Below are 18,740 nucleotides of genomic sequence, written 5' to 3' on the forward strand. Positions count from 1 at the left end.
GGCTTTGACAATAAACAAACAAATAAGTAATGAAGGCTGATGCCAAAAGTTACCTCTGTACTAGCTAATTATATTTTATTTTAGTTTAATTTGCTTCTTTAAGAATGATCTGCACCTATTTCTATCCATCTAACTATCTGGTAGTATTTTTTTCTCAAAATTAATTATTTAATATACTGTATATTTAGAAAAAAATCTGAGAAGTGTTTTCACAATTATGTGAAAAAAGTGTTTTCTCATAATGTGCTGCATAAAAAAATCTGCATGTTTTACTTAAGCTTTGTTGTTTTGTGTAGTTTGCTTTTTATTTGTTTATTAATGTATTTATTATTTGCTTATCTATTATTGTATTTATGAGTTATGACTTCAGTTTTATTTTTTCAGTCTTAGTTGTTTTTTGTTTATTAATGATTTTATTGTTGTTTTGTGTAGTTTGATGTTTTTCTTTATGTATGTTTTCTATTTATATTTATGTTTAATTGTATAAACGTTTTTTTTATTCCTGGTAGTATTTAGGATTTTTTTGCATAGTTTATTATTTTTATTAATTTATGAATTTTAATTATTTATCTGATTTTTTGTATTATTATTGTTTTTTTTGTTGTTTATTGTTATTATTTTTATTTATGTTTTATATTGTGTTTTTTTGTAGTTAATTATTTTTGTTTATTTATTAATATTTATTTATTTTTGTATTGTTTTATTATTATTATTATTATTGTTGTTTTGTTTAGTTTGTTGTTTTTATTTATATATATTTATTATTTAATCTTCCCACCAGTTGGATGGTTGTGTAAAGTTGGAGTTTCGTAAAGAACCGATAGGGGGCGCACGCACACACACACACACACACACACAGACACATGCGCGCGCGCACGGACGCTCGGACGCAGGCGCGCAGTGTGGGAGGCAGCGCGCGCTGGTGCTGTACCGGAGATTCAGGATGCGCCCGGTGCGTCCGCGCGCGTTTATCGGTGTGTAATCTGAATATTTAAAGCCCCGTCACTCCATCTTTATTTCACCCCCCGCACCCCCTCCCCCCCGGGCATGGAGGAGGAGGAGAACACGGGCCTGTGCCGCGCGTCGTGACCTGTTAGAGAGAGAGAGAGTGTGTGTGTGTGTGTGTGTGAGAGAGAGACAGACAGACCCCGCGCTCCCGCTGATAATAGATGGTGTTGGAGCTGGCCGCTCCCGCCGGTGCAGGCCCGCTGCTGCAGCGCTCCATCTCGCACATCGAGCGCGTTTTCCGGGTCAGGGTGAGCTGCAGCGCCGCCGACACCCACACACACGCACGCACGCACGCGCGCGCCGCCACCGGGACGCCGCGCGCCGAGCCCGAGTCCAGGAGCGAGCCGGACACCGGCGGCGGGGTGATCGTGATCATCCGGGATGGCACGGAGGAGGACCGCAGCAGGGCGAAAGTAAGTGTTCTGGGGGCTCGCGGGCAGCGGCGGCATCACGACGTGTTTACACCGACATGGAGATCCTCACCTCCAGCTCAGAGCGCGCGCACACACACACACACACACACACACACACGGCTCAGGAGGGTCCTTCTTCACCCGTCATGTCTTTTTTTCTCACACACCAGGACTCCTGAAACGCAGGTGTGTGTGTGTGTGTGTGTGTGTGTGTGGTTACTGGAAAACCATCACCTTCACGCAGGGTGTGATGAATCCGCCAGGTTGATTATGTAGTGTTTTATTCCCCTTACTCCACTGAAGAAACTTTCCCCACCTTACTCCGTTTCATAGCATCACATAGCATCTCTTTCTTCCTCGCGCTCGCCACATTGGCGATAATCTTCTGTTCTGAAGAGTTTACCTCTGACACTGGAGACTCCTTCCTTCCCTAGGTCTCTACTCATCAAATCAGTTTTTTTTAAAAAATCGATCTATTCGTTATCACATTACCGTTGCTATAGAAACAATAGAGTTGGACATACTGATTAACATATAGAGCTGCTTTTGTGGAAGTGTATGTCTTTAAAGGTACCGTATGTTCGTACGATTTGTTTTTAATTCCGTAGTATTCCATGATTTTTAAAGATTCTGTACATAAACTGTGATTTGGAATGCTAGCATGTCTTTCATTATTTATCGTCCCTAAACAACAAACTAGCATGTCTTTCATTTTTTACTATTTGTTTTTTGTTTGTTTTTAAACTATTCTGTAAACAAGCCCCGTCGCTGGGTTAAACAGTTTTATAGGAGGACGACACACGCTTTTAAAAGTTGTTAGGCTTGCTCACCAGGGACAAACTGACCATTTTGATTCATACAAATTCACATTTCATACAAACCTAAATAATTCTTTTGATTGTGTAAAGCTGCTTTGCGGCAATGAAAATTGCTAAAAGCGCTATACAAATAAAATTTAATTGAATTTAATTGAATAGTTATTTTAAACTGCAGTTTAGTTCACTAACAGTAAACATTACAAAATACAGTAATGAAGCAGCAATAATAGCAATAATAAACTAGCTAGGATGGTAGTGTAACCCTATGTTTTCATCCAGCTAGCTGTTTATGTTCAGTTAAATATCAATTTTTTTAAATTAATTTTAGTTTGTCACACAAAAACTGACTTTCGCCATGAATATGTCTGTCGAAGCTGACATGGTGTTAAAAAAGAAAGAAAGAAAATCTGTCACACAAATATGATTGGTGGGTGACATCACATATCACATGACCTTCATGTAAGCCATTTTTTTGGATTTAAGTCAATATTTTAATTTTTGTTTGATGTTCTTACTTTTCCTGATTTCATGACCAACATTTCTAGCTAGCAAGGTCACTTTAGGCGTGAAGATTGACACAGACCATACGAAGTTCTCAAAGTATATATAACCTGTAAGAATGTGTGTTAAACTATAGCAAAAACAATGATGGATAAACACTGAAATAATTGAACACAGTCAAGGCCGATCCTGTGCACACACCCATTTTTGGCAGATGCTTATGAATATTAATGATTATGCAAATGCAACAGTCACGTGACATGTGGTCAAAAACAAACAAGATGTCGGAAACCCAAACAAATAAAGATTTTTCTTGGTAGCTTCGGGAAAAGGCTTTTTTCTTTGAGTCAGCTCCGTGTCAGCCATAATGGTTGCTTTGGAGAAATTGATAATGAAGTCTCAGGTGATCATGTGATCTCACTGCCATGGAGGGGAGGTTGAGCCTAATTAGCATACTAAAAGTACAGGTTGCACAAATCAGTACAGATATGTAAGGCCAAGACAATAACAGTGTCACTCATCATTTTTTAAATTTTATCTTTCTTATTTATTGTGTAAAATGTGTATTTGTTGAGCTGTTTGAATCAATCTGTAAGTTATTAGCTAGCTAACTAGCATCATCTGCCGTGGAACTTCCAAAAATGAAATAAAAAAAAGTTTTCTGTCAAAGCTGATAAAGAAACAAAGTCACTCAAAAGCTAACACTGTGAGAGGATTAGCATGGTGCGCTACGCTTTCTGCTTTTAATCTTGAGATTTTAATCTTTTTAGGCAAACTAGATTAGCACAGCTAAGACTCCTCACGTTGAATGTTTATAGGTATGATTATGTTATGAATATGTAAGTGTAAAAAAGTCTGACCCGTTGAGTAGAAGCGTTAGCGTTGCTGCTGTGGAATGCTAATTATATATCTATATGTGTAACGAGCTAACTCGCCTAGCTCCTTTAAGGACCTGTTTTTGATAATCTGATGCTGTCATGATTATGCTGTTTACAGGAACATTGTGTGTACTTGCATGTGTGTGTGTGTGTGTGTGTGTGTGTGTGTGTGTGTGCGTGTGCTTATAAAACTAGCGTTCTAGCAGCTGTGATGCACAGCATGCATGGAGAGTGCGTGTGTGGAGATACACCGTGGGCCTCGAACAGGCCCGACGCTCTGCTTCACGGCAGAACACACTCCACTTGTTGCTATGAGACGAGCCTCATGTGTGTGTGTGTGTGTGTGTGTGTGTGTGTGTGTGTGTGTGTGTGTGTGTGTGTGTGTGTGCTACTTGAGTGCACGGTGGCCTTGCTGCTTTCCCAGCCTGTGTTATGGAGGAGGTGAGGACGGAGAGCAGGAAAACAAGAGATGAGAGAAGGGGGATGAGAAGCGAGAGAGAGAGAGTGGAGGAGGACTTGGAGACGAGTAACGTTTAAAAAAAAGAAGAAAGAAATCAGTGTTTAAATTCTATCGCATTTTGAAATCTAACATGACTCAGTGTTGCTCGGCCATGCTGGGAAAGTTTGTGGTTTATCTTTATGATATTGTGTAAACTCTGAAACGCTGCTGTTTCAGCGCTTTTGCTTCCCGTCAGGATCACGCCCCCGTGTGTGTGTGTGTGTGTGTGTGTGTGTATGTGTTTTGATTCACAGCTAATCGACCCTGATCCAGATCATTGACTCACAAACACTCGTCCGGAACAACCGCACATGCTGTTGTGTTGCTCAGAGCCAATAAGTGAAAGTTCTAGAAAGCTTTTCCTGTCCCGGAAGAAGGCTCCGGAAAAAAGTACCACAGCCTGAAGCGAGTCGTGAAAAAACAAACGAGTGTGAATTCCAAGATCATCCACATTCTTTTCCTCAGAACACGTGTATCAGGGTCTTCATTCCAGAACCGTGTTTAAGACCGAAGCAGCTCTAAACACATCCACTATTTTGGATCGATCCAGAACTAAAGTCAAGTTTCACACAGAAAAAAGATTTATGTTGTACTGTTTTCAAATGTTCTCGGATCTAGAACCTACTGTTCTACTTAAGGCATAAAGATGGCGAATCTAGAACCTTACACACACACATGTCATTTTAACCAGATTTGTCCAGATTTTATATCACATTCAAGCAGAGTAAGGAACGAAGCTACATCCATTAACCAGTTGGCTCTAGAACTCATGTATCAGACTATCCGACTCTAGTCTGACATCATTAAGACGATGCTATGGCTAATCTTAAGACTTTAGAACTGATCTTACATTTCATACAACATTCACCTTTACCTTACCTTTAGGCATTTGGCAGACGCTCTTATCTTACATTTTTATCTCATTACGCATCTGAGCAGTTGAGGGTTAAGGGCCGCGCTCAAGGGCCCAACAGTGGTAACTTGGTGGTTGTGGGGTTTGAACCTGGGATCTTCCAAACTGTAGTCCAATGCCTTAACCACTGAGCTACCCCTAGCCCCTAAGCTCTAGAACCAATGTCACATCACACACACTGAGGCTAGGTTCACATCACCAGCCTGAAGTAACGCAAATCAGATTTTTCTGCCCAAATGTGACACAGATCTGATTTTTTTAATTGCTGTCAGAAGATACAAATCTAAGGTTTTTCAGTTCAGATCTGAGCATCACATCACATCACATCACTTTTGAATGTGGTCCTAAATCGGATACGTATCCAATACGTGGTCATGTGACTTGAATAAAGATTGAAATCTGTGACTTCTTTTGGCTTCTTAGAAATTTCATACATTTGTGGCTTGTAATGTAAATGTAGCCTGACTGTAAAACTGATCTCATGCCTCACACACAAAAATCGACTCTAGAACCAATATCATATCAAACACTGACTCTAGAACCTTTGTCATACAAAACACACACTCAGTAACTCAAAAACCAACGTCATATCAAACACACGCTCTTGATCTGATCTCACATGACACACAATCTGACTTTAAAGTGACACCGGTAGCATCAGTGTAGCTGATTATAAACTGATCTAAGGTCAGGTCTGTGTGCAGACGTCTGCCGTGACGTCAGTTATTAGGATGCTACTGCTTGGCTGAACGTAACTGGTCTGGAGTCAGCTGACATGCAGGAGCAGTGCTTACTTAGCTAAGCAACTGACTCTAGGACCAGGGTTAGGGTTCTGGTTACCTGACAAGACTCATCTAGTCAAGTTTAATGTACTGCAGACTGATCTCGGATCAGGTGTAAGGATGTAGTGATGCCAAGGGTCACTTCACAGCGGCGCTGGTCTTGATAGACCCAGACTGATCTGAAACCAGTCCTAAGCAGTCATTGACTTGAAGCTGCAGTGTGTTTCTTATCTGAACTGCAGTTCTCCTGCAGCAAACCTGATAGACCTGAGATCAGCAGTTAGGCAGTAAAGGACTGATCTGAGACCAGAGGCTGCAGACTGCAGGAAGTGCCGCGTTGGGTAAGAAAACTTCTTACTGCCTGATCCCAGATCAGTTGTGCCTGTTTGAGGTTTGCTTAACCAGAGCTGACTGCGGGAGCTTCAGACCGACCCGGGATCAGCCTTGGTGCAGCCATGTTTGCGTGCAGCGCTTGACTGCACAAGCACACTGATCTGAGATCAGCTTCCGTCGCAGCCGTGCAGAGGCGGAGCGGGACCCTGAGGGACACGGCGTCACGACTCAGAGAGACGGCCGTGTCACCACCGCCAGGAAGGAGGGAACACACTCCGACACATCTGCAGAGACGGAGAGAGAGAGAGAGCGAGAGGATGAAAAGGGATGAGAGGGGGAAGTGAAAGAAAGATGGGGGAGGGGGAGGGAGAGAGAAAGCCCCTAATGTCGTAAGAACGTAATTTCCAATTATGTGTTATTCTGACACTTAGCATCTTGCGTAACACACACACACACACACACACAAACACAAACACACACATAAAACGTGCAACTCCATCTTTATATCACGGTTGTGTTTACATGTGCACTGCACAGCTCCATGTGACTCTAGCATAGGTGTGTGTGTGTGTGTGTGGTTCAGGCCTGCCCAGAGAACATTGTGCAGTGTTTTGTGTTAGTCGTGACTGCTAAAAAGCAGTTAGCTGATGACAGGACTGCGTTGCTAGGCAACCGGTGTCATGAGCACGGAGAAGCCTCTCATAGCTGGATGGTGATATCAGCTTACACACACACACACACACACACACGTTTTAAACTACAGCCCACACTAGAGCGCTGTTCGCAGGTACATAGAAAGATGCACACACACACACACACACACACACACACCTATCAATCTGACTGTGTGTTACATCATGTCTGGATTCTTATAAACACATTAACAGTAAAGTGTGTGTGTGTGTGTGCGCCTTCGTCACATGAAGTACCTGTAAAAGTGGGCGGGGTTTCCCGGATGAGACCCGTACAGCGCAGGATTTGTAATATGTGTTTATTGCTCCAGTTCATAGTAGCATGCTAGCTGGCTAACGTGGTGTTGTGTAGCATGACGTAGCTAGCATGTTGATTAACTAGAAGAAGAAATATGACATGTTTTTATGGCACCCCGTTACCAGACCCCAATCAGACTGGTAAGACTGGTAATCAGACTGGTCCTCAGTTCTTCCCATCACTCGCTCAGGGTGTCGCACTCTCGCTGTATAAACACTGTGATGTCATAAACGGCCGCGATGAGAGAGAGAGGGAGAGAGAGAAACATAAAGAGAGACAGAAACAGAGAGAGTGAGACAAACAGACAAAAGAGACAAAAAAGAGAGACAGATAATAATAGAGACAGCAAGAAAGAGAGAGACAGTAATACAGAGAGAGACAGACAAACAGAAAAAGTGTCAGTAATGCAGAGAAAGAGAGATAGCATTACACAGCGAGAGAGGCTGATAGATAGAGATAGAAATACAGACAGACGACAAGACAGACGGACAGAAAAAGAAATAATACAGAGGGAAGAGACAGACAGAGAAAAAGGGAGAGCTGGGAAAGAATTACACTCTTGTTTATCCTTTTTTTTTTACAGTTTTCACTCACATCTTGTTCTTTTTGTCATTTTCTTTCAAACACTTTCCTTCCATTTACCCTGTAGGTCCTTTTTCATTTCTATTTCATTCTTTCTTCCACTCCTTCATCTCTCACTTTATCCCTTATCTCTCTCTATCTTTTTCTCTTTCCTGTCCTACGCTTTCCTTTAAGTCCTTCTGTTAATTTCTTTCTTTCTCTTTATTTAGTTCTCTCTTTCACTAGTACTCAGTTTGTTTCTTTGTCCTTCTGGTTCTTTTTATCAGTTAAGTTTGCTCTTTTTCTCTTTCTCACTATTTCCTTTCTCATATGTCTAATATTCTTTTTGCACCCCCCCCCCTTTGTGCAGGACTACATCGTGTCTCTGATCTCTCCGGCTCAAAGGCATCATGAGCGTTTGACCCTGTGGCTCCAGCGTCGTCTTCACGAGCCCGAGAGCGCCGAGGCCAAAGAGCATGCGCCCAAGCTGATGGAGGACGAGGAAGGAGAGGAAGAAGGGAGTAGCTCGGAGAGTGAAGGAGAAAGACGGAGAGCAGAAAGAGGACACGGAGTAGGAGGAGGAAGGAAAGCCGAGCTGATGATGGCGACTAAACCTCACCGCCAGTTGTGTCGCTCTCCGTGTTTGGACCGTCCGAGTTTCAGTCAGAGTAGCACGCTACAGGAAATGCGCGCTGAAGATTCTCCGGCCACTCCCACTTCCTCAACACTGGCGCCACCCAGTCCATTGGTGGGCCACACCCCTGCAGATCGGGACTACCAGAGCAAAATGGAGTTCGCACTGAAGCTGGGCTACTCCGGCGAGCAGGTGGAGGCAGTGCTGAGTAAACTGGGGCCGAGCGCGCTCACTAACGACGTCCTGGCGGAACTTGTGCGTCTTGGGAACAAAGGAGAAATCGAAGCGCAAACGCAGACGCAATCGTCCAGCGGACTTTCGCCAGCAGGGTTAGCACTAACCCCACGTGGCTCTGGAGGGAAGGAAGCCGTGAGTCCTGAGGTGTCGCTCGAGGAGGAGACAACCGACACGTACGATAATCTCCGACCCATCGTTATAGACGGATCCAACGTGGCCATGAGGTACTGGGTCTTGCAAACTTTTAGGTCAAACGTAATCCAATGTGGGGCAGGAGTAACCAGAATATGAAGCGAATTTAGAAAATCGAAAGAAGACCAAATTCAATAAAAATATTGATACACAAATTAAAAGTCAGTTGAATGTTAATGGGTAAAACACATCTTGCTAACTATACTCACTACTTAATGTGACCATGTTTAGCCAATTCTTTTGATGCTTGACAAACTTAAGCCATAGCTTTTAGACCTATTGCCATGGTAATACAGGTGAAAACTATATGCTTTTCCCTCAGCAGAATAAACAGTTCATCAAAGCAGAAAGATGTAGGAATTAAATGATGCAGTTTTGCATCAGTGGTAGTGGTTACATTCCCTTCTAGCTGATGTTATCAATGTTTTTGCAACCTGGTAGAAAACAAGTGGGTGGGACTTTGGTCTCAGGTGTATCTTTTTGGAGCTGTCTTGTCCAGCAGCATACACTTGTTTTTTTTTGGGTAAACTGTCCCAATATAAAAATAAAAGAACAGGGAACAATGGTTTTAGCCTTTGGTTAATGAACAATGCCAGACCACAAATCTAATCATGTATCTATACAAATTGTGTATAGATCAAATACAAATATCCAAATTGTAAACCTAATATGCTGATAAATAATGTAATTACCATTAGCAGGGGCACCAAGTAGGCTGAATAAATGATACACCAGTTGGCTATGGCATCATGACCACCCACTTAATATTAAGTAGGTCTCCATTCTGGTCAAGGCCTGGACTGAAGCTGTGTTATGGTATGTGGCCCCAAGCCGTCACTAGCAGATCTCTATGGTTGCAAGGTGGGGTCTGTATGGATGGGACTTGTTTGTTCAGCATATCCCACCCATGCTCAGTCGGATTGAAAACTCTTTGTCATGTTCCTCAAACCATTCCTGAACGATGTGTGCAGCGTATCAGGGCACAGAATTCTGATAATAGCCACTGCAAATATGCATGCTGTTGGTTGACGATCACGTGTACATCGATGTGTATCTTTTTTTAATTGTGTTTGGTGTCTGGGATGTTTTGTAGCCATGGAAACAAAGAGGTTTTCTCATGCCTGGGCATCCAGTTGGCAGTCGACTGGTTTCTCGAGCGAGGACACAAAGACATCACAGTGTTTGTACCAGCGTGGAGAAAAGAGCAGTCCCGCCCCGATGCTCCTATAACAGGTCAGTTTTAATTGAACTTTGTGTTCCACCATGTGCGTTGTCATATTTATTATATAGTTAAGTGTGTTTCTGTGTGTCGTTAGGGAATGATGTCATAACATGATGCCACCTCTGTCTTCAGATCAGGAAATCCTAAGGAAGCTGGAGAAGGAGAAAATCCTCGTCTTTACTCCTTCTCGTCGAGTCCAGGGGCGCCGCGTTGTCTGTTACGACGATCGGTTTATTGTTAAATTGGCGTGCGATTCAGATGGCATCATTGTTTCGAACGATAACTATCGAGATCTGCAAAATGAAAAGCCAGAGTGGAAAAAGTTTATAGAGGAACGGCTTCTCATGTACAGTTTCGTCAATGACAAGTAAGCTAAACAGTTTTTTTTTTTTGTTGTTGTTTTTTGGGGGGTCTTTTGTTCATTTACAAATGTCAACCTGTGTCAACATTTCTTGTGACATTTGTAGGTTTATGCCACCGGATGACCCACTAGGCAGACATGGTCCAAGCCTGGAAAATTTCCTCCGCAAGCGACCTGTGGTCCCGGAGCACAAAAAGCAACCGTGTCCTTATGGTCAGTCCAGCATGTGTAGGCAACTTCACTACGATAAAAAAAAACATAGATTTACTTTTACTTCACTTTTTTTTTTGCTTCCCATTATAGGTAAGAAATGCACCTATGGCCACAAGTGCAAGTACTACCACCCAGAGAGAGCAGCGCAGCCCATACGATCTGTTGCAGATGAACTCAGAGCTTTTGCCAAGCTTTCTGCTGTCAAGACCATGAGTGAAGGTGCTCTTGCAAAATGTGGCATTTCTGGCGCTACCGCAAAGGGGGACTGTTCCGAGGTAAAAAGAGTGGCACCGAAACGTCAGTCGGACCCGAGCATCCGTTCAGTGGGCTGCGAGCAGGAGGAGCGACTCTGCCCCGCTCGGAAAGCCGAAGCTAATTCGGTTCCATCTTTAGTGACGGCTCTTAGCGTCCCGACTATGCCGCCGACAAAAAGTCACGCAGCTGGGGCACTGAACACTCGGTCCGCTAGTAGCCCAGTCCCGGGGTCACTGCACTTCACGCACAGCTCGCTGGAACATGCCGGAAGCATCCAGTACCCTCCAATCTTGGTCACTAACAGCCAAGGTGCCTCCGTGGCATACAGCGAACCTTTTCCCAAATACGATTCTGTAGTTAGTGACCATGGCTACTATTCAATGCTGAGTGATTTCTCGACCATGAGCTTGGGAAGCATGCAAGACAGCTTCTGTAGCTTAGAACAGCCAGATCCAGTCGGAGGAGGCGGATATCCCGGTCGAGCTTCCAGCATTTGTCCTGAATCTGGTCGCAGCCACTCTTCGGACTCTTTCTCCTCGTATGGTGGAGAGATGTACTCTATGGAAGGTAGCTTGGATGATGGGATGAAGGTTTCACAATCTGCACAATCCCAAGTGCAGTCCCAAGCACAGTCCAGATTACAGGCGTTTGCTCATGGGTTTCACCATGAGGCTCTGACAAGAGTCCAAAGTTATGGCACGGATGAACCCAAACCTGGGCCACGTAAACAATCCTCGGCCCACCTTGTGCCTCATGCGCAGCATCCGGTGGTTGGAGCGAGATCCAGTTGTCCGGGTGACTATCCTCCGCTTCCCCAGAACATGTTGCCTTCGTCCGGCCCTAATCAGCCAGGCAGATCCTTGGGAATGACACGGATGGACAGCATTTCAGATTCCCGTCTTTACGAAAGTAACCCCCTCCGGCAGAGACGGCCGCCTCTTTGTCGAGAGCAACATGCCAGCTGGGATCCTCTACCATGTGGGAATGAGCCTTATGGGTACGGAGGTTATGGATTGACAGGAGGACTCATGCCTTGCTGTGAGCGAGTGATGGTTCGGAGTATGCCGGAAAAGATGGAACAGATTTGGAGATCGCCGTGGGATACGCCACCTGGACCTCACGGACCGATGGAACCACAGGAGCGACATCCGATTCCTGAACATCAGTACCAGACTTACAGAAACCTCTGCAATATCTTCCCAGCATACGTAGTCCACTCGGTCATGGAGAAGAATCCTCATATGACGGATCCTCAGCAGCTAGCAGCGGTTATTGTAACAAAACTACGGTCCTGTCATTGAAGGAAAAGCAGCACAATGTTTTACACATTTCCATTTTTTTATTCCACAGCCTGAACGACACAGCCAGTGTCTTGAAAGATATAATTTCCTATCCATCTATCACCTTGGTGATCCACCGTAACTCATTTCTTTTGCATTAGTACCATGGTTCAAATTAGCAATGCTACATTATGTAGCATAATTCCATGTTTAATGACAGGCCTTGTACCAAGGTTAAAGAAATCGTCCAATGGAGAATGAAGCATGGATGTTCTTTAATGAAGGTGTTTAAAGCAATTTAATTATTTTAATTTTGAGTAAATGTAAAGAATGCACTTACAATACAAGGAGGAACGCAAGACCTGAGTTTAGATCACAAAAACCAGCTTTTTTTAAATATTTATTTTGCTAATATACAGTGCCGTATTTTCCAGACAATACAATACGATTATATTGGACTCTGTGACACCTTCAACTTCTCCAAATTCTGTCTTCTATTTAGCAATTATACGCATTGTTTTGTCATATTAATACAGCAATTATTTTTATTTTATTGCCTTATATCACCTTGATAGTAGCTGGAGTACCGAAACATGTTAGAATTAGGATCATACATATCAAAAATTGTCTTATTCTCTGGAAAATATGGCAATATTACTAATATTTCAGTCATTTTGCCTCATAAGGAACATTAATTATAATTATTTTATGTCAAACGTTTAATTTTAACATTAAATGAAATTCCTATTTGAAAAAAAGGTAATTATTTAAAACTGCAGCAACAATAACAAAAATTGTAGGGAGGAAAAAAAAGAAATTATTGTGATTACAAGTACAGATGCGTACTTTCTTCACCAGTGTAAATATTGTGATGTTAAAATTACGTAAAAAAAAATTTTGCCTCGTGAAAAGGTGAACACATAACAATTGTCCAAAAGGAGTGTTAACTCTGGAGTACCTCAAAGCATGAACTTTGACCTTTTTAAAACTTTTATGGCCTTACATCTTGTGACCTCACCGCAAGTGTGTTAACGTGATATATATACACATAAATATATAAATATATCTATTTTTCTGATGGTTGTTGAGGTCACCGGGTGTGTTTAGTATTCAAGCACTAGAGCAATTATTTTCCTGTTTTAGCGATAGCGGAAAAAAACAACACTTTGCAAAGCCTTCCTTATTGGAGTATTTGGAGTGAAACGCAAACACCGCCGACCTGCCAAAAAAACAAAACAAAAAAAAAAACAACCAAACAAGCGGCATCTTTATTTCCTCACCCGCACTAAGCCATTTATAAAGATTATTTCACGCTGCTTAAGCAAGGCCAAAAAGCATAATAAATGTGTGTTTGAGTGTTACGTAAATGCTAGCTAATAGCTAGACTTATTTAGCCTGTTTGACGTGTTTGTTGTGCAGTAACTTTTACAGAATCTAGAAAATTCCTCAGATTTAATTAAAGTCTTTATGTGGTCTTTAAGCTCCGTTTTGGGACCAGATAAGTATTTGGGGTGTGTAAGTCATAATGGATGTAACATTGTTCTAAATTAACATGTTGCATAATAACTAAAAAAACAACAACTGACGGCAGTGATTTATACGGACGATTTTAACATCAGTGTCGAAATCACCGAGCTTGTCTGCCTTGACGTCATAGCTACAGGAGATGCTTTCCCATAGGCTGAAATAGATACATAGCATAAACTAGTTAGCGCCACAATGAGGGGCTAAACCTAAATCGAATTCTACCTGCGAATATAGCTGAGCATTATGCAGATGAAATAGCTTAATTAGCAACACTGTAACCTGTACTAATGACATCAAGGAGGACTCAGTTATTTAACTAAACGTACGTGCAAACTTTAGCATTTAGAGAAATGTCGTCGTTATAGCTTTTAACAACCGAATAGATTTCGTGCATGAGATAATAAATCAAGAGCTCAACACTTGATTGGCTCGTTAGTCAATTAAGACGTACCGCAATTTAATAAAATTTGCGCGTTAATAAAGGAATGGCGGTCTCATCAGCTAATAGTTGCTCCTGAAGAGCATCTGTTTTTCTGATTGGTGCTGGGAGACCACGCCGCTCCGCCTGTCTTATTATTGTGTGTATATTATACTGTTGTATTTGCGCAATCTTAGCAGAATCCTCGAATGTTCCAGAAGTCTCTCTGGATGGAAAACACAAAGGAAACTTTATTTAGTTGTTGTAGTTTGCTGGGGATTTGTTTTCATGAGCGCAGTTTACCGCTCGTGGGAAGGTTGCGATACACTGCCTACCTGTTTCTTCCTGTGCGATACACACACACACGGAACACCAGGCTGTCGTTGGGTTGTTTCTTACATTTGATTGACGGGTCGCTTGCTGCTTCTTCTTCTTCTTCTTTGTTTTTGGACCCCGTTAGATTTCCTTTCTAATCCTTTTGTAAAAACACATACAAAAAACTGAGGACCGAGTATACAATATTGTGACTAATATTACTCAGCGTTCACATCTTCATAGTTTGCTAGAAAGAAACCTATTTCGAGAATTCCTGCAATTGTTTCTGAGGTCCTGAAAGGGTCCTAGATTTTACAATAAGTTTAGTTTAAAAGCATGTGGTTAGGGATGTCGCCAGACAAACTATCGAACCTGGCTAACCATTTTCAGGCTGCACCCACCTGTAAGTTAAAAAAAAAAGTTCCTGGAACTAAAAACCTGTAGGTTAATTGGGCTTAAAAAGTTTCTAGGTTCTTGGCAAGGTTCATGGTTACTTGGAGAACTTTAAAATTTGTTCCTGGTTTCTTTAAGTTTCCTGGAGAAAAGTAAGATGGATTTTGGCTTCTGGATTTCACAAAAGGTTCCAGGTTCTTGAAAAGCATGCTGGTTTTCAAACAAGATTTAATGGTGTTCCGGATAACAGTTTCTTGGCCCAATGAAGACATGGAGGCGATAGTATTGGTCACTGTTGTTAGTTTGAGACTTGTTTAATGTATCTTAGACTTAAACTTAAAAGGAAGCAGGTTGAATATCAAAGTGAAAATGTAACCGCTAAACGCAGCCCTGTTTGATGTCTTTAGCTTCGTACAGAAGCTACAAAACTTACAAGGATAAAGTTTTGTAAGGTTTTAGAATAAATATAACTTCTGTTTAGTTTTTTGTTTCCTGTTGTTTCCGAGATGCTGATTTATTTCGCAGCAAGTTATCACGCCTCAAATGTCTAGAAACGACCTTTGCTTGTTGATACAAATTGTATCTATTTCTTGATTGTAAAAAAAATGATCTGTACAGTATTACATATATTCATAAATATATAAATATCTATACACATTAATATATAGAGAGTTATATATCTATAAAAATAGCTTAGTTTTATTTAAAAGGAAAAAAAAACGACATTAATGCCATAATGTTAGTGACACTATGTGTCACTAGTGTAGCCCATACAGAAGGCTTGTTTCCTGCCGGGCAAGACATCTAGACAGGGATCTTTTTCACTTACTCTCTCTCTTTCTCTCTCTCTCTCTCTCGTTCTCTCTCATCCTCTCTCACTTTCTCTCTTCATCTCATCTCCTCGTCTCTTTTCTTCTCGCATTAAGAACGTGCACAGCTTGTAAGTGGGCGTGGCCAAAAAAATCACAGTTGGTTATTTTGAGTATGCCAAATGAAAGGGTCTTGGGAAAAGGGACACGCCCACTTATAACACACCGAGCCATGCAGGTGGACCTTTATAAGCACCTGCGCCAGTATTTACCCTCAGTAAGGGTGAAACTGACAAACTGACATATTATTATCATTTAGAGCTGATAGTTGGAGGAAACGTATCAAACAAATGTAGTCCAAATAAACTCATCCAGGAAGTGAGTTACTAAAAAAAAAAGGTTCATTTAGTTAGATCCTGGATTTCTTAAATAGTTTCTGATAAGGTTCCTGTTGCTTTCTGCATCCTCGCTAACACAGTTACTGGCTTTCTTTGGCTCATGGGAAAAAAGTATTGGCTCGCCTGCCATCACATGCTTATGAACTTCTTAATCCATAGGGTTTAATATGATGTTGGCCCCGCCCCCTTTGCAGCTATAACAGCTTCCACTCTTCTGGGAAGGCTTTCCACAAGGTGTAGCCTTGATTTGCTTTGCTTTGTGGCAGGAGTTTCAGGAGTTGGGCTCGGCCCCTTAGCTCCAGTGAAAGGAACTCTTAATGCTTCAGCACTTCGAGACATTTTGGACAATTTCATGCTTCCAACTTTGTGGTGAACAGTTTGGGGACGGCCCCTTCCTGTTCCATCATGACCGCGCACCAGTGCACAAAGCAAGGTCCATCAAGGTCCTGACCTCAACCTGATAGAACATCTTTGGGATGAATAAGAGCGGAGACGGCGAGCCAGGACTTCTCGTCCAACATCAGTGTCTGACCTCACAAATTCCAATAAACACACTCCTAAACCTTGCAGAAAGCCTTCACAGAAGAGTTCGGGGAGGGACCAAGGTCAGGTCCAGTGTGGCCCGGTGTGTCAGAACCCAAAGATCTGTTCTCATGTAGGAACAGGAAGTACCGTGTTTACATCACAGACGGAACTCATCCTCTCTTTCTCTCTACTTTCTTTCATGCCTCTTTGAGTAGTGGGGGGGGGGGGGTAACACAAAAATTCACACACACACACATGCAAATGGACTGTATGCTACTGTCCAAATATACACATACACACACACACACACACACACACACACACTCAGATATAAATATTTTTTCTTTTGTAAATATTGAAACCACTTAGATTTGCACAGTATTAGTGCTTTTTATAAGCATGCACACACAGACACACACACACACACACACAGGTCGCCTTGCTAACTAACCCCAGCTAGCTCGGGTTTCTATGTGTAATAAATACTATGAATAAATCACTCTGGACTTTTGTGTGTACTGAAACGTGGATTCGTGAAGAATTCGAATATTTCCTGATTTTTAAATTTTATTTTTTCTAACACACACCCCACTCTCTCTTGACAAGTGCATTATGGGTAATCTCAACATGGACTTTGCTTGGGTGTGAAATAGTGCACTATGTAGTGAGTAGGATGTGATTTTGAATGTGGGCGTCGCCATGACGACGTCTGAGCCGAGTTCTGAGATAAATGTGAAAGAGTGTTTTTTTTTTAAATGACGAGTGATTAAGACGGAACCCAAATGAAGCGAGGACTTGTACACAGACATGTTTTTGTATTGCATTGAGGTCTCACACATACACACACACACACACACACACACACACAGTATGCACTGATATTTCTTCGTCTGAAAAGGTTCCTGGGTTCCTCTAAAATGTCCTTGAGCTTTTGAAAAAGCTTCCTGTTTTCTCCTGAGGTTCTTAAGCCTTTAAACTCATTTAATATTTGTAAAGGTTCCTGGGTTCCTGAACCTCTGGTAAGGTTGATTTAAAAAAAAATAATCCCTTGAAGGTTGTAATATTCCTGAAACAGTTCCTGTGTTCCTAAAAAAAACTGTCCTTTTGTTAGAGATTGGGAGTTCTAGATAAGGTTCCTAAAAATGTTCCTAAGTTCCTTTTATATATTATTTTTATTTGGTGATCCTAACATGGTTCCTGAGATGATTCCCAGGCTTCTGGAAAAATTTTTCCTGGCTTCCTGAAAAAAAAAAATCGCTTGTGTGGAATAAGATTCCAGGTTTCTAATAAAGTTCCTGAAAAGGTTCCTCAGCTTCTAAAACTACCATTGGTTTGTTTAAATGACTGTAGGCTCCTAAAAAATTTCCAAGTACATTTCTAAGTTCCTGAAAGGGTTCCAGATGTCCCGCTATGGATAAATGGACCCTAAAAAAAAAAAAAAAAAAAGTTTTGAGGGTTTAGTTTATAATATCTTTGTGGGTTTTTTTTTATTTTTTATTTTATTGAAGACGATAATATGGTCCTGAAAAAAAAGTTCATAATCTTCTAAAACACATTTCTAGGTTTGTGAAAATTATCTTGTTTTTTTTTTTTATGTTTTTGTGTCCAAAGGTTCTTGAGAATGTTCCTGAAATGGGAAATGGTTCCTGAACTCCCACAAAGTGCCCCTTCGGCAAAAAAAAAAAAAAAAAGATCCTGTGCTCCTAAAATGGTTCCTTAGAAATTTGCTGGGTTCCTAAAACGGTTCCTGTCGTTATATTGTGATTTATTGTGAAATGAGAATTTCAGATTCCAAGATTCAAAGAACTTCATTAATTCCAGAAGGAAATTGCTTAAATTGCTTTATTATCAGCACACACACACACACACAGTGTTTTAACACGCCTGCCTTATAGACTATTTAACCCTCGGTGTGTGTGAATCCAGGACTTGTAACACAGTCGTGCGTTCTGAAGAGGGTTCTAGAGTCACAGACGCGAGTTTCGATTCTAGAAGGTCCTGAAGAAAGCGACTTTTCTCTGAGGATCCCGGGGATCTGGACTGCTGAGATGTAAACTAAACCCACGTTTATGATCTGTGGGTGGTTCAGATGTACCAGCTGTCACACACACACACACACACACACACACAGATCTCAGGAATGAACAGATTTATCATGAACTCCACTGAAGACGTTGATCTTGATGTTAGCTATGACAAAACGATTAAATGGCGATTGTTTTGGTGACGCAGTGAAACGACCTCTTAATCGTGTCCTCAAAAGCG

At 41.7% G+C, this 18,740-nt stretch overlaps 1 protein-coding gene across 1 annotated transcript; it reads left to right on the forward strand.

The window, feature by feature from the left end:
- Positions 1-855: 855 nt before the first annotated feature.
- On the forward strand, positions 856-15,995 carry zc3h12b (zinc finger CCCH-type containing 12B). The gene is made up of 6 exons (XM_053485595.1): positions 856-1,421; positions 8,067-8,791; positions 9,853-9,992; positions 10,114-10,348; positions 10,449-10,555; positions 10,646-15,995. The coding sequence occupies exons 1-6, from the start codon at positions 1,170-1,172 to the stop codon at positions 12,109-12,111; spliced, it is 2,925 nt and encodes a 974-aa protein (XP_053341570.1). The 5' UTR covers positions 856-1,169; the 3' UTR covers positions 12,112-15,995.
- Positions 15,996-18,740: the final 2,745 nt, after the last annotated feature.

Source organism: Clarias gariepinus, chromosome 24 (genome assembly GCF_024256425.1).
Source record: "Clarias gariepinus isolate MV-2021 ecotype Netherlands chromosome 24, CGAR_prim_01v2, whole genome shotgun sequence".
NCBI classification, from domain to species: Eukaryota; Metazoa; Chordata; class Actinopteri; order Siluriformes; family Clariidae; genus Clarias; species Clarias gariepinus.